General features: G+C 55.3%; 1 protein-coding gene across 2 annotated transcripts in view; it reads right to left on the minus strand.

Annotated features, from left to right (window-relative positions):
• Window positions 1-2075: 2075 nt before the first annotated feature.
• The window catches only part of TRIM9 (tripartite motif containing 9), a gene marked incomplete at both ends in the record, with an annotated part of 31358 nt that continues 18290 nt past the window's right edge, over window positions 2076-15143 (minus strand). Inside the window, 10 exons of one of the 2 annotated variants that reach the window (XM_079537657.1) lie at window positions 2076-2138; window positions 3133-3295; window positions 3903-4206; window positions 5030-5053; window positions 5896-5937; window positions 7106-7294; window positions 10448-10586; window positions 12040-12197; window positions 13351-13504; window positions 14192-14302. In XM_079537657.1, the coding sequence (XP_079393783.1) occupies window positions 2076-2138; window positions 3133-3295; window positions 3903-4206; window positions 5030-5053; window positions 5896-5937; window positions 7106-7294; window positions 10448-10586; window positions 12040-12197; window positions 13351-13504; window positions 14192-14302 (1347 nt within the window). The remainder of the gene's footprint in view (window positions 2139-3132; window positions 3296-3902; window positions 4207-5029; window positions 5054-5895; window positions 5938-7105; window positions 7295-10447; window positions 10587-12039; window positions 12198-13350; window positions 13505-14191; window positions 14303-15143) is intronic. The other variant, XM_079537658.1, reaches the window with a different exon arrangement.

The raw sequence follows: 15143 nt of genomic DNA on the forward strand, positions 1-15143 counted from the left end.
AGTGACTTTCTGGAATTTTTGGACACCACCCCATCTCTAGTTGGTTTTCTCCCCTCCCTGCATCCCACCAGGTGCCTTCCCTCCTTCCCTAAGGAGAGAAGATTGAGGTTGGATGTCAGGGGGAAGTTGTGTGCTGTGAGAGCGGTGAGGGGCTGGAACAGCTGCCCAGAGAGGCTGTGATGCCCCGTCCATCCCTGGAGGTGTTGAAGGCCAGGTTGGATGGGGCCCTGGGCAGCCTGGGCTGCTGTGAAATGGGGAGGTTGGTGGCCCTGCATGGCACAGGGGGGTTGGAGCTTCGTGATCCTTGAGGTCCCTTCCAACCCGGGCCATTTTTCATTCTGTGATTCCATACATCCCAGCCTGGATGGCTGTGACCTTCCTGAAATCACTCCTGAATGTGCTCAGAAATAACCCACACTTATGAGTGTCCTTGGAGAGGGGAAGGGTTGGAAAAAGGCACTTTGGGACAGCAGCTGAGCCCTTGGATGCGGGAGCTGTGCACAGCCCATCTAAGAGCCAGCACTGTGTCATTTCAGACTCAATCACAACGATTCCACGATTCTATTCACAGCCAATGCCCAACCCTGAGGGTGAGGATGCTGCAGGGGCTGCGGTGGTGCAGAGATGCTCAGGGAAGCTGAGTTTTAATCTGATAAAAGTCCTTTATTAGAACAGCAACCGTGACACTCGTCAGGAGCAGAGCAGCTGCAGGCAGCTATCATTGCGGGACAGTGGGGACGACACCGCACGACCATGAGGAGCCTAATAAGCACCATGAACATCCTAAAGAAGGGGGGGAAGGGCTGAGGAAGGCACCCCGTGACCCGGCCACGGAGCCCATCGGGCAATCACCGCAGAGCCGCTCGGCGTTGTCCCGCAACACAGCTCTCCTACAGCGGAGGAACTCGTTGGTGTGAATGAACAAGATAGCACCCAGTCAATAAATTAGGTGAGTTTCGTACTAGAGCAACGCGGGGACGGAGGGGATAAGGGGGTGAAAGGGAGGGGGTGACCTATATACAGTTGTTCTGCCGGGTCTGAGCCGCAGCTTTCTGATGGCACGGGCAGCGCCGCCGCTGCGAGGGCGAAGGACCGTAAAGCAAAGCGTGGGGATGAGCGCATGCATGGCCCTTGGGTAGCAGTGTGTGTGGGCAGCAGGCATGGTGCTGCTCAGAGCCTGAATCGCCCCTGGGGCACGGCCACGGGGCAGGCATGGCAGGGGACACGGCTTCCTGAGTGCAGGTCGACTCTCCGTGCTCCCCATCCCCGGGCTCCCCTTCAGAACCTCTTTGCTGAGTGAGTTTTCCTGCCAAGGGAAGGATGCTATCGGGCAGTATTTAAGGCTCTACAAAAATAAATGCTTGCCTCCAAGGAGCCGCACGGCGTATGGCTGTGGTGCTGGTTTGTGGGGAGCCAGGTGCTGGGTTTGCCCCAAATCCTGCCCCTGCTGTGCCCAGCCTTGGGGGCGCAGTGGTGGGAAAGGTTTTGCTCTCCGCTCTGCTGGCGCTGACCCCAGCAACGATGCAGCTCTGCTCCAGCAGGTGGCTGTGGTTTAACCCCAGCCACGGAGCATCGCCCCGGGGTGCTGCTGCCTTCACTGGGAGCTGCAACACCCCAACAGCAGTGGGGGTGCCGCTGGGGCTGCTGTAGCACATGGGGCATCCCTCCATGGGGACCGGCAGCAATCCAGGGCTGACCCCGGTGTGTGGCAGGGAGGTGCTCTGCAAGAAAGGCCACGGGGAAAGAAACATCCTGCGAAGGAACGGGGCTGGAGGGGGCGAAAGCTTTCTGGGGGGTCCCTCCCACAGCCTGGCCAGCTGCAGCAGGATGCAGGATGGGAAGCTCTCATCACAACTCCAGGCCCCAACTCAAAGGAGTAAAACCGAACCTAAAAGCGGACACAGGGACATCTCGGGCTACCTAGGTACTTCATCAGCCAAAAAGAGCTAAACAGCGAAGCGTACACACACAGGACAGCGCTGGTGGGTGGAGAATGAAGACTGCCAAAGCTGGGTTCCTCCTTCCCTTCTGGCTGCCCCCAGTGCCGGCGCTCGCAGCTCCGTGCTGCCTCATCCTCACTGCATGGCCGAGCGCGAGGCGTAGAACTCAGGGACCGGCAGCCCCGTGTGCAGCGTCACCTGCAAGGAGACGGGGTGAGGGTAAAGGATGCTGGGGGTGATGCTCACTGCTTGGGGCCGTCCCAGGTGAGGGGCAGTGTCCTGAGCACACACACACAGGTGTGCAGAGCTGCTGTGCGGCGTAATTCAGCTCCCCCTCCCCCCCTAAATGCTTTGATTTGGAAGGAAAGCACAATTCCTTGTTGAGAAGGCATTTTCCCCTTCAGGTATGGATTTATAGAAAACTTTGTCTGTGATACAATTACCTCCATCCTGATTGGAGTCGTTGTAATTACTCACGTGCCTCTGAAGGAGGATAATGAAGAGCTTGGGTTTATTAGCAGCCTTTAATCAGCATTCCAGGCTGGATGTGGCTCTGGGCAGCCTGGTCTGCTGGTTGGTGACCCCTGCACATAGCCGGGGGTTGAAACAAGATAAGCATTGTGCTCCTTTTCAACCCAGGCCATTCTTTGATTCTATGATTCTATGATCCCCTGGGATGTCCTTAATGCTGAAGGATTTCAAACTTTCCCTTGCACACCGAGCTGCCAGAAACCAGAAGGGCTCTAGAAACGTGCCTGTCTCTTGTGGCAGTGCGAAGGAGTGTGGTAAGAACTAAACCCACTGTGGAGAAGGACATTTGTACCACGCCAATAGGCATCTCCTAAAAGCAGTGCAGACAGATGGGCTCGTGCAGTGCTGGAGGAGCAAGCAGTGACCACAGGGATGTGCCACAGCCACGCTGAGGGAACGTGGAGACTCACTGGGGTGGATGAGAGCAGGGATGAGATTGGTGATAAGGGGAAATGAAAGATGAAAATACCAGAGAGGCCCAGGAAGCCACCACTTGGTGATGTTCAGGATAGCAGAGAGCTTGAGAGAGAGGGAGAAAAGAGGGGTTTGAAAATCCCCAGAGGAAAACAGGCTTTAAGAGATGCCCTTCTCCCTGGTAATGCTCTCGTTTAGGACCTGGAGAGATGGAGGAGCTGGTGAGGCTCCTGCAGGGAGCACCTACCTGCACGTTCCTGTTGAGGCTGACTGCTGGGAAGAACAGGCCCTCCAAGTTCTCAAAGGCGACGGGGCCCTGCTGGTCCTCGTTGATGGAGAACGTCAAGGTCCTCCTGGTCAAATCCAGCAGCACTCCCACAGTGGCACCTTTTGTTATCCCACCTTCAGTCCTGTGGGAGCAAAGCGAAAAGTCACAGCATCTCCGTGGCATCGTGTCCCTCGTGCTCCTGGCACAGGGATAAATGAATCACAGAGCACTTGGGCTGGAAGGAGTCTTAAAACCCACCCAGTTCCAAGCCCCTGTCATAGAATCACAGCATGGTTGGGTTGGAAGAGACCCTAAAGCCCACCCAGTTCCAACCACTGGCTCAGGACATCCAGGCCCCCATCCGTGGCCTTGGGCACCTCCAGGGATGGGGCACCCACAGCTCTGGGCAGTGCCAGGACCACAGTGCTCTCATGAAGAATTTCCTCCTGCCATCTGACCTAAATCTCCCCTCTTTTATTCTGAGACTGTTTCCCCTTGTTCTATCTACCAGTTCAAATGCAACCACGTACTTTCTTGCAGCAGGAACTACAAGGCTTTGGGTACCAATGGAAGAGCCAGCGTAGGGAAGAAGTGGCTGTAGCAACGAGCCAGTGCAGCAGGGGCTGTTTTCTGCTTTGGGCAAGGGCACACATCCTCCCATAAAGGTGACCAGCAGCCAATTCAGCCCTCCTGCAGGCAGACAAGCCACGGTCTTGCAATGGAGCAGCGCCCAGGTGCAGAGTGCCTACCTGTTGGTGTGAGAGTTGTTGTGCATGAACCAGCTGCGGTTGTTGTCCACATACATGGCCCAAGCTTTGTCATCCTTGCCCAGCATGGCATCCTTCAGGACGTCGATGCGTGCCACGCCGAAGGCCGGGTCGGGGTGGTTATCGTAACGATCGATGGACAACTCCCAGTAGTGCAGCCCTTTGGAAAAGCCCGTTTTCCCCAGCACAACCCTGTCATCATAGCTGTTGCAGGTGACAGTCAGGTTGTCGTTAGAAAAGATGATGTCAGCGTGTGCAGAGGCAGGATCGAAAGAAAACCAAGCTACTGGAATAAATGAAGAGCGAAGGGTTAGGCCAATGGGAACCTCACCTCCCATACTGAGCCGTGGGGACCGGACAGACAGTGCATGCTCCATGCAGGGCTGACAGCCAGGGAGGGCTGGGCTGCTGGAATACAGGGTGGGTTGAGGCTTTTTGGCTGGGACCCAATGAGCTGAGCTCTGTTCTGCTGCTCCTCGGGTCCCTGCCTGTCTGCAGCTCAGGATTACCATCTCCTAAAGCCTGGCACTAGCAGAAGAACACGTGCCATCCTGGCCAGCTGCTGGCTAACACAGGGGGAGATGCTCACTCTTCTGTGCAGGGTCAGGCTTGGGGTGGGAAGACTAATCTGAGGATGAGCAGGTAAACCACACGTGTGCCTTGGAAAGCTGGCAGCTCTGGCAACCCAAAGCACGTCCAAAGGTTTGCATTTATGGGAACGCTTCTCCACATCCCTACAGAGCAACCAGCCATGCAGGAGACAAGAGCTAGCCCATGGGAATGCTGAAAGATGCCCCAAATCCTCCACGCCTGGTTATAAGCACAGACTCGGTCGCTGGCAGTCCGACAGACACAGCAGTGCTCAACAAGACAGAGGCACAGGGTTGCAAAACCACCACCCTGCTTTCACAGCTGGTTTTTCTCCAGCGGTCACTGGACCGAAGGCTGACACATCCACCAACGTTCTCCCACCCGAAGGAGGAAAACACAGCTTTAAAGATGGAACGCTCTGGTGAGATTTATTCCTCTCCCCATTGGATGGTGTCACAGGACAGCTCGCATGCACACGGGTGCCCCACTGCTGCAGCCCGACAGAAGCGATTCCGTACCTGCCACCATTTTTTTAATGTCAACTGTGGTCATTCCCAAGGAGAGGCATGCAGGAAAGAAAACAGCGCGTAAAGTTGGCATTCGGTCAAAGAAGGAACCAGAAACAATTTCTGCTTGCCTGCTTCTCTGGCTTTCAGCATTGTGCGTACACTGAAATGCAGGGAGGGAATGTGGGGTGTGGGTTGGAGGGCATGGAGAGTGCTCCAGGGACTCCTTCCCCCATCCCATCCCATTAGGATGGGCCCTTCAGAGGACTTCTTCCCCCTTTCCATTAGGATGGGCCCTTCAGAAGCCTCTTTCCCCCATCCCATCCCATTAGGAGGGCCTTTCAGAGGACTCCTTCCCTATCCCATCCCATTAGGATGGGACCTGCGGGTGACTTCCTCCTCCATCCCATCCAACCCCATAAAGATGGGCCCTCCAGAGGACTCCTTCCCCCATCCCATGCCATTAGGATGGCTTTGCAGGCTGTGAGTGCCACTTGTCCTGGAGAAGGCAGTGTGAGCCTGATGGATGCATGTCTACCCCAGCACTGCAATTAGCTGCAGGAGGGCTAATCATCTACTTGTGGTCTGGCACACGCTCAACTATCCTGAATGAACAGGATTGCCTTGAGCAGAAGGCTGGGTTTTTAATCAGAGGCCATTGGCACAGAGCTGACTTCAGGTTTCTCTTCACAGGGGGAAAACTTAAAATGCCTTTACAGCATATGGTCACGACCTTCAAATTTGCCTACTGCTATCTGGGAACGCCCTGCAAGGAGGGTGTGCATGAGAAATGCTGCTCACCCACCCAAGTTAACAATCAAACAAAAAAGATGACCAACATGGAGTAGGTGCCGGTTAATTGTAAGAGAGATACTTGCCTAATTGAGAGTAAGGCGTTCCTTGTGTCTCAAAATTGCATCCTATAAAGAGATACTGCATTTCACACATCACAGCTAAGAAAGAACAACTGGTCTCCTGAAAAGCACTGCTGAGGAGTTAGCCCCTCACGGAGCAGCCATGGGAGGCCTGATTCATTGAAAGCCAGAGAGCATGGAGGGGGCTCCCAGCACAACCTGGGAGCATGGGTGACAACGGGGATTTCTGGGGTGATTCCTGCCCTCGGAGCCCCAAAGGCTGCAGCCCTCCTGCTGGCTGCAAGCACCCCCTGAGCGCTGCCATGCAGCCAGGCCAGACCCACGGGGCTCTCCCCACCTGCAGGGGTTGTTTTGCATTGCAGCAATGCAAGTTCTGCAATGCAGAGAGGTGGGGACCACGGCCCAGCTTCGCCCCGTCCCAGTGCCCCATCTCTCCACACATGATGCTCACAGCCACTGCAGGAGGTGTTGGTACAGTGGACACAAAGTCAGAAACGTCCGTAACGAGACAGTGGAAGGCATCAGTGCACAGCGGTACGATGAGAAGGAACATAAAAAGCACAAAGAAAAGAAAAGCTGCAAGGCCCCTGGTTATTCCAGCAACGGTCATGCTGCAGCATTCCTCATTCCAGGTTATGAGATGGAAAGAAAGCAATCGGGGACCCCCATTCTTCCTGGGCTTACAATGGAGGAAGCTGCCAATGGCTCTGTTGGGGCGGCGTAAACCCACCGGTGGAAGAATCGGGGCCCAGGATTCATTAGTGACAAAGGATGTGCAAAGATTGGTTAGAAAACAGCTCTGAGGTGCACTGCGCCTGCGCTCCTCGGGGACCTCAGGGACCACCTGGTTCCAGCCCACCTCCATAGGGGAAGCAAACAGTGGAAGTGCACCCAGGGGTTCCTCCCGGGGGGGGGGGTCTGCTCTGCCCCCGTTCTCAGCACAGGATCGATGCCAACTAGAGATGAGGAATCTGCTCTGCTGAGGACAGCACTCCCGGCATCGCCCCACGCCTCGCACTGCTAAGGACAGATGGACACACTGCCACAGCTACACCGCCAAAATCCCCTCCGGGTTGCGCTGACGAACAGCACAGCTTCCCCCTGCCATCCGCATGTCATGGGAAAAACAAACAGAACGCAACAAAACAAAACAAAGACTTTGGAGATGCCCAGAAGCACAGACCAAGAGAAATGCCAGAGGTGCTGGGCTCACCGGCTGAGTTCAGGGACTGTAAGGAAGAATGCAAGCTCAGCTGGTGGGCCGAAGATCTTAGCTCAAAGTAGGATCTCCCCGGGAAGCTGGGTTGTAGATTAAGGGTGGAGGAGAAAGGACTCATTCTACGAAGCTGCAATCTTTCCAAAGGCACTGGAAAAGGGAGGGTCTGTTCTTCTGACTGCGTCTCTAAACGTGAGATCAATGCAAAGCGGAGATCAGACATCAGCTCTGCAGGGCCACGCGCTGCCCACACCCGGACCTCGGCTGCAGTGAGTGCATGGGGGCATGGGGAGCGGGGCAGGGCACCGTGCACGGCATGGCCTGGCAGAGGAGTGAGATGCATCACTTGGCTTACAAGGTTTGTAATGCTGCAGAGGCATTTCGAAGGGCCGGGCTGAGCTCTGTTGCCCTAAGGGCCATCAGGCACCCACCTGACTCAAAGGCTGTGCGGTTGGTGTGACCTCGGTATCTCTTTGCACCAGTGGAAGCACATCTGAGCCTCACAGTGAGAACTGAACTTGTGTGGTTCACAGAAAACAGCTTGGAGGGAACCTCTGCACCACTGCATCCCATTCCCTGCTGGCACCAATGGTCACCTCCTGCCACCTCCTCCCTGCCACCTTGGCAAGGGCTGCTCTATCGCTAAGACGTAGAATCCACCATCCTCCACACACTGCACTCCCAGACACTGTCACCTCAGCCTTCCCAGCTCGCTGTGAGTCCAAAGAGATAAAAGGAAGCATTTCTTTGCATGGTGGGGGCCAATTTCTGGGACCTGCTGCTGCGTGAGGCTACGGAAGCAAAGAGCATCAGTGGGTTCAGCAACGGCTTGGGTAACCCACTGTTTGTGGTGTGTTCATACATGGAGCTCATGTTGAGGTGGGGATGTGCCTTCTGATGTCTACCAGGAGCAAGAAGGCCGCTGTGGGCAGGCAGGCTCATGGCTCTCTTAATAGCACCTGATGTTCCTACGGCTCCTTGTAGTGCCTTTCCCTTGTGCTGTTCAGCCCTTTCCAAATGATGCTGGTTCAAAACTTGCTGCTGGAGGTCACTCTGTGGCTGGGATGGATGCCATGTCAGGTAGGGAAGGCATTACGCTGTGCCATCTTCGGAGTCTATGGAGGAGGTTTTGGTTTCTTCTGTTGAGAAGCCAGGCACCCTGCAGGGCATTCTGCTCCCCACAGCTCATCTGACTGCATGCAGAGGGCAGAAGCTACCTCCTGTATGTTTTGCATTCAGCTACCACAGCATAGTTGGGTTGGAGGGGACCTTAAAGACCATCTGCCATGGGCTGGGTGCCCCCCAGCTCAGGCTGCCCAGGGTCCACCCATGGCTTCAGGCACCTCCAGGAATGGAGCACCCACAGCTCTGAGCCTTCTGAGGAGAGAATTTCCTCCTACCATCTAACCTACATTTCCCCTCTCTTAGTTTAAAGCCACTCCCCCCTTGTCCTATCGCTATCAGACAACACAAGCAGTCATGCATTGCCTGCCAGGACCTGAAGCTTTTCTCTATCAGCATCTAAGCAGAACATCTGATAAGGACTTACAACGGGACAGCTGTGCTCTGAGAAATGTCCTCCTCATGCAGAGCGTGTCTCTTCTTTTGTCCCTCCTTGCTCTCCCACAGGAGCACTTTGCAGGGGAAAGCCAAACCCGAGAGCTATTTCAGTGCAAACAGCACTTAGAAACTGGGTGCTGCTGTACAGGCATAAAAGCCCAGATGGATGGTAATGACGTGCAAGGCAGCCCAGTCACCGCATCGCTCAGGGCCTGGAAGCTGCACACAGCTGCAATTTATGGCACTTTGAGTCCAAAAAGCTCTGACTGCCTCTGAAAGCAGCAAGCACTCTGGGTCCATTTACCTTTTCTGCCCCTTTCTTTTGTGCAGGAACGCCCCGAAGGCCATCCAACACAAAGCCAGCTTTCATCTGAGGCACCGATGAGCGATCTGTGTGTGCTCCTGAGCTGGGCACCAGCCCCAAGCACCACCCAGCCTGCTGGGACCACCAACAGCCGTTTTCTCTTCCAGCTTCCTCTGTATTCTAGAGCTCCTGGGATTGCCTACAGGCCAACTGCGGGATGCTGTGTCTCAAATGCAGCCTAAAAGAGGCACAAACCTGATGGGAAGCCAAAGCCCTGCTGCCTCCTGCAAAGCCCAGTGAAGCCAGGCAGCGATGCAAGTGATATTTGTTGACTTCAGGAGTCACCCCGGTGTGGGCTGCTCTGTGTTGTGCCATCCTCAGCCCTCCAGAGCAACGCCACGGCTTCCCTGCTGCTGCTGTCCAGCTTTGCAGATGCACACACAGCTCTCGGATGGATGTGTGGTTTGGGATTTGCTTTGGGATCCTCTTGGATGAGAAGGGCTCGTCACAGGTTTGCTCTCTGCTCCACCTCACTGTCAGACACTGTTCCATTCCTGGCCCATGCTTCACAGAAGCAGCAGCTTCCTGCTAGGGATGAGTGCAAGCAGCAAATGGGAGTGCTCTGCATAGCCTTGCTCTGCTCCTACTCCACAACCCAGTTTGCAGCAGGAAACCCTTTCTCCTGCCTGCTCAAACCCACCACTGTGCTCTGCAGCAAGAAGAGGTTCACCCCCATCCCCAGCCCTGAGCTGTGTGCTTCCTTCTGTCCCCAGCTGCAGCTGGGTGTGCTGGTGGGACTGAGCCTTTCCTGCCCAGCTGCAGCACTGCTGCCTGCTCCCCCACAGCCCTAACCCTGTGACCTGCGTGTTAGAAGCAAGCCCATTTTCCATGAGGGATTAAGCACCTGCTGTGACAAATGCACTAAAAGTCAAGCGAGGAGCCTCCCCTGCAACCTGCAAGAGTGTTTGATATTCAGAACGGCTCTGCTGGTGCTGTCTGTGGGGTCTGCAAGGACATTCCTGTAGCTGCACAGTCCCTGCCCTCCCAGGGGCTTAAGGGCACACTGTATGGCAACGTCACTCTGCAGCCCTGCTCAGCCCTTAGTGCCTGAAGAGCAATGCTCAGTGTCTTGTTTTAAACCAAGTCAGCGCAGCCATGAGTTTCCCTTGGGCGTAACACAAACCCAAACCTCACAACACCTCCCTTTGGGACACTTCCCACGACTCCTCTCCAGATGTCACCTTCTGCAAAGGAAAGGGGATGAGAGAGCATTGCGGGCGCCGCTCGAGGCTCCTGACACAGCCCTTCCTCCTCCCCTCAGTGCTGTCTCCTTGCCATGGCTGCTCAGACACCAGAGACCCAGCGAGCGTGGAATTCCCAGTATGGCAGTGCCAAGCCTGTGGTGGTGATGTGCCCCACGTGTGTGTATGAGCAGCAGCCGGGCGCACAGGGCTGGGGCTGTGGCCGTGCCTTACCCTCGGATGTCTGCAGCACCAGGGTCTTGCTGTAGGGGCTGACTCCTGTTTTGTTGAAGGCTTTGACACGGGCGCTGTAAGTGCTGTTGAAGTGAAGCCCGTCCACTGTGCACATGGTTTCCTTGCCCACATACACCTCCTGCAGAGCAAGCACAGCTGGGGATTAGTTAGCAGGGGTGGCAGTGCCCGGAGCATCCAACCCCAGGGGTGGGAGCAGCCCACCTGCTCCTGTTACTCCATGCTGCTTGGGGCAGCTTTATGGGCATGCATATTGCTAAAGCCGAGCAGAATGACTCTGTGCTTTGTTCCTTGACACTAATGTACAATTTCTACAGGGAAAAGACATACTATTTATGTTGGACCAACTTGTAAAGCACCAGTCCTAGCTAAGCTCCCACTGAATCCCAGAGGAAACCTGCCAGAGAGATGAATTAACACAGAGAGCCTAGGACACAGAAAAAACCTTGCAGAAAACAATTTTGCATGCTCCTGGATGGCAGGATCAAAGCGTTCCTTGAAAGAAAACAAAGTGATTTCACCCATGTGGTGCTGACTCACCATCGTGTCATGCTTCTGCTCCTGTTCAAAGCAACAGGGCTGTGTAAGCTGACAGCAAACATGTCTACAGGCTACTGAAACACCTGGCTCACAAAGCACTGACTTGTAATTAGCAGATCCCACAGCTGAGCTCCATTTTTCATGGTGTGGATGGAGGCTCTGCTTGGGAAGCACACCTGCATGGGGAAGCTCTGCTGCCCTGGCTGCCCTGCTCTCACTCCAGACCTTCCTGTGATGCTGTTTGAAGAGGCAGTACTTGAAGCTGAGCCCTGCTTTCCCAGGTGTGTGTCTATCCCCAAGGCTCATAGGACAGCCTGCAGGCTCCCTGTCATAGAATCACAGAATCCTAGAATGGCCTGGGTTGCACAGGAGCACAGTGCTCATCCAGCTCCAAGCCCTGCTGTGTGCAGGTCGCCAACCAGCAGCCCAGGCTGCCCAGAGCCACATCCAGCCTGGCCTTGAATGCCTGCAGGGATGGGGCATCCACAGCCTCCTTGGGCAACCTGTGCCAGTGCCTCACCACCCTCTGGGTGAGGGTTCCTGCCCTGACTTTGCTCTGGCTCCTGCCCAGCTGAGTTTCTCAGGGATGTACTGAGAAATGATGATGGGCAGTCACAGTGACTGGGTAATTATCAGCGTGTCGGATCAGAGCAAAATCATATTTTAATTGTGTAATTGCAGCAATTTAAAAGCCTTCAGGCCTCGAACACCTCTGCTTGCTGGCAGCTGGCAAGCTGGGAGACTTTCAGGGCAATTAGCATACCTTGCAGGAAATATTCAGCAACCTAAAAAAGACAGAGCTACAAACTGGTCTTTTACATTTGCAAGTCATATTGGTCACTGGAAAGGTATTTCTACCCCTTTAAGTAACTCCAGCCCCCAGAAAGCCCCTGTGGCTTGTCTGCACCACTGGTTTCCTTGGGCAAGTCTCACGTTTGCAGGGCAGGAGAGTGCCTGCAAGGACCTGGGGAGCTTGCTGGTTGCCTTATGGCTGTGCTGTGCCATAGGGCTGGCTCTGTGCCCCCAGCACTTACCCTGAACTGCCCTCCATTGCCATCGTCGAGCTCCAGGATGTAGCCTTCCACCTGCACCGTTGACAAGGGGGGCTGCTTCCAGGACAGCGTGGCACTGTTGTTGTGGGTGCAGCACTCCTCCAGCTGCAGGATTGGGGGGGCCGGCACTGGGGAGGAAACTAAACACAAATTAGGGTGACCTTGACTGCTAGCACCACTGGGGAGGAGTGGGGCAGAGCCGTGCACGTGCAGCTGGAGGATGGAGGATGCACCCACTGCCCCAGGGCCAAGGCAGCTCTGCAAAAGTGATGCCAGAGCCATAGATACCAGCAACTGCCGGGCTTTGCAGAATAGATTGGATTTCTCTTTACATGGGAGGATACGGCACGAATTAAAGGACTCTGCAAAGAAGAGATGAGCATTGCCCAGTGATGCTATTTCAGGGAATGATGGCCCTCAATCTGCCAAAAAAAGGCTCACGGTCCTCCCACGGTGTCCCACGCAGAGCCTTCCCAAATCTGAACCACTCATACTCCATGCTCTTCCCACAAAATTGATTGGGGCCAGTGGGAGAGAAGAGGTGGAGAACCCAGACAAGACGTGGAGAGGCCACAGATATTTGGGAGAGAAGATGGACTCAACAGCAAAGGTTCCCCATTCACCACATCCTGCTGTGACTCCTCCATGCCTTGGGCTGGACTTGCAGCAGAGTGCAGCGAGGCCTCCTGGCACAGCCGTGGCAGCAGCAGCCATGCTGGTAGTGCCAGCAGCAATTGAGGGATGCCCCTTGAGAAAAATAGCTTCTACTCATGCTTAAAAGCAGAATTTCATCCATCTCACTGCGTGGAGCTGAGCCAAAGATCTCCTGTGGTGTCTGACCCACAGCGATCCCAACACCTGGGGACTAAAGGAGTGCTGCCACTGCTGCCAGGGCCACCCAGATGGAAAACAGGAGCTGGCTGTCTTAAATGAGTAGCAAAGGCCCTCTCTTGGAAGGTCTCATCACACTGCACATGTGCACCTGCACGGTGCAAAGCTGGCCCCAGTCCTGCCCTGTCTGCAGGTGCTGCAGTGGGACACAGCTGTCACAGGACTGTCCTCTGCTCCCAAAAAGAGCCCTAAAACTCACAATGGGGAGTGAGGGGACAGCCATTATCTGCATTTTACCATTGAGAAACAGAAGCAAGTTTGACCCAGAGACCTGGTGAAGCCAGGCTGAGCCCCGACCTTCCAAACTCTGTTTGTTGGTAGGGATGGGAACCTCTTCTCTGCTGCCCCTCACCTGTGCTGAGTCGCACAGAAGCAGCCAGCACAGCAGAGGAATAACCTTACCTTTCATCTGCACGAAGTCGAGCTGATGGATGGACTGCAGGAGGGGGCCGTTGTCAAGGTTCAGGTCAAAGTCTGTGGTCATGCGGGGTGTGAGCGTCCCTTTTCCCCACTGGTCCTCCGTTAAGTGCACTCTTCTGATGAGAGCGTCGGAGATCTGGTGGCAGGGAGCAGCCTCAGCTAACGAGGGCAACCTGGGCATGCTGAGCCTCATCCCCACCCCACTGTTCCCCTTCCCTGTGCCTTCCAGACTGCCACCTCTGGCCCCGAATGCTGGAGTTTTTTTGGTGGTCATTCCTGCCCAGGTGCACGGCCCTATGACTGCCCTCACTGGATTCCCCTCCACCCAACTCTGGGAGAGCTCTGGGGAGACCTCATGGTGGCCTTCCAGTATTTGAAGGGAGTGAATAAACAGGAGAACGGCTGTTTGTGAGGATGGATGGTGATAGGACAAGGGGAATGGCTCTAAAGTGAGACAGGGGAGGTTTAGGTTGGATATGAGGAAGTTTTTCAGCCAGAGGGTGGTGAGGCACTGGCACAGGTTGCCCCAGGAGGCTGTGGATGCCCCATCCCTGCAGGCATTCAAGGCCAGGCTGGATGTGGCTCTGGGCAGCCTGGGCTGCTGGTTGGCGACCTGCACACAGCAGGGGGTTGGAGCTGGATGAGCGCTGTACTCCTGTGCAACCCAGGCCATTCTATGGCTCTATGATGAGGGTCTGGCCCTTGCTTTTAGGGCTGGCAAAGCCGGAGACACCACCCTCACTGCATCTCCTCTGACTGTGCTGCACCCCAGGGCTCTGGCTGCGCAATGCCTTCCCACTGCTCCTGGGAGCTGAGCCCTGACCTGCAGGAAGCCGCTGGGGTCGTTCTCCTTGATGACCTCCAGGCAGTACTCCATCAGCCCCGTGGTCTGCCGCAGCTTCACCGTGCAGTGAGAAATCTGGTCTCTCACCACCTGCAATGACACCAGGAGAGCAGCGTTGGCACATGGATGTGATCAATAGCAAGGGGGACAAAGCCTCCAGGACAGCTCACTGACTCCATCCTCCATCTGCCCTCCCATCCTCAGTGCAGCTGGGCTGCTGTGCTGGAGCCAGGAGCGACACCTGGCAGTCTGGTATCTCCAGGAGGAACGAACACATCACAGCCCCATCTTCAGCACAGTGATAGCAATAAAATAAGCCGTGCTGAGTGCTTCCTCTGCGAGCTATGCAAAGGGATGGAGGTGAACCTGGGCACGTGCCAGCCTCCTGCAGCCAGCAAACCTGGGCTGCAGAGGGGGGCAACAGCTCCTGCAGGGCAATCGATCAGATCACGTGTTGCTTAATTATAATTTAATCACCTCTGCTTAATCACCTAGCAGGAAGAAACGAATCAACGGCTCTGCAGCTTGGGGCAATGTATCTGCTTCTGTGAGGCAGTGGGAAATGCTGGCTCTCGGTTTGGGGGGGATTTGCTGTTTGCTGGGGCTGTGTCAGCATCGTTAGCAGCAGCATCAGCAGCACATACCGTGTGCCGAGCTGCAGAGACAACAGGGGGAGCTCCCACCTCGTCCTCCATCCCAAAAAGCGCAGGGTGTTGGAGGATTTTCCTGATCAAGAGGGTTGGACGCCGCGTTTCCCAGCTGCAAGACGTGCTGTGTATCCCCAGCACATCCCGGGCACAGATAACCAATCCAAAGATGGGACTGGGAAAACAATCTTCTTATCTTCTTTGCAGCTTAAATCTCCATCGGGTTGGGCCAGCATAATGAATTTGCAGCCCTCTCCTTGCCCCAAAGGATGCTTTTGAAGCAT

This window comes from Tetrao urogallus (genome assembly GCF_951394365.1).
Source record: "Tetrao urogallus genome assembly, chromosome: 6".
Lineage (NCBI taxonomy): Eukaryota > Metazoa > Chordata > Aves > Galliformes > Phasianidae > Tetrao > Tetrao urogallus.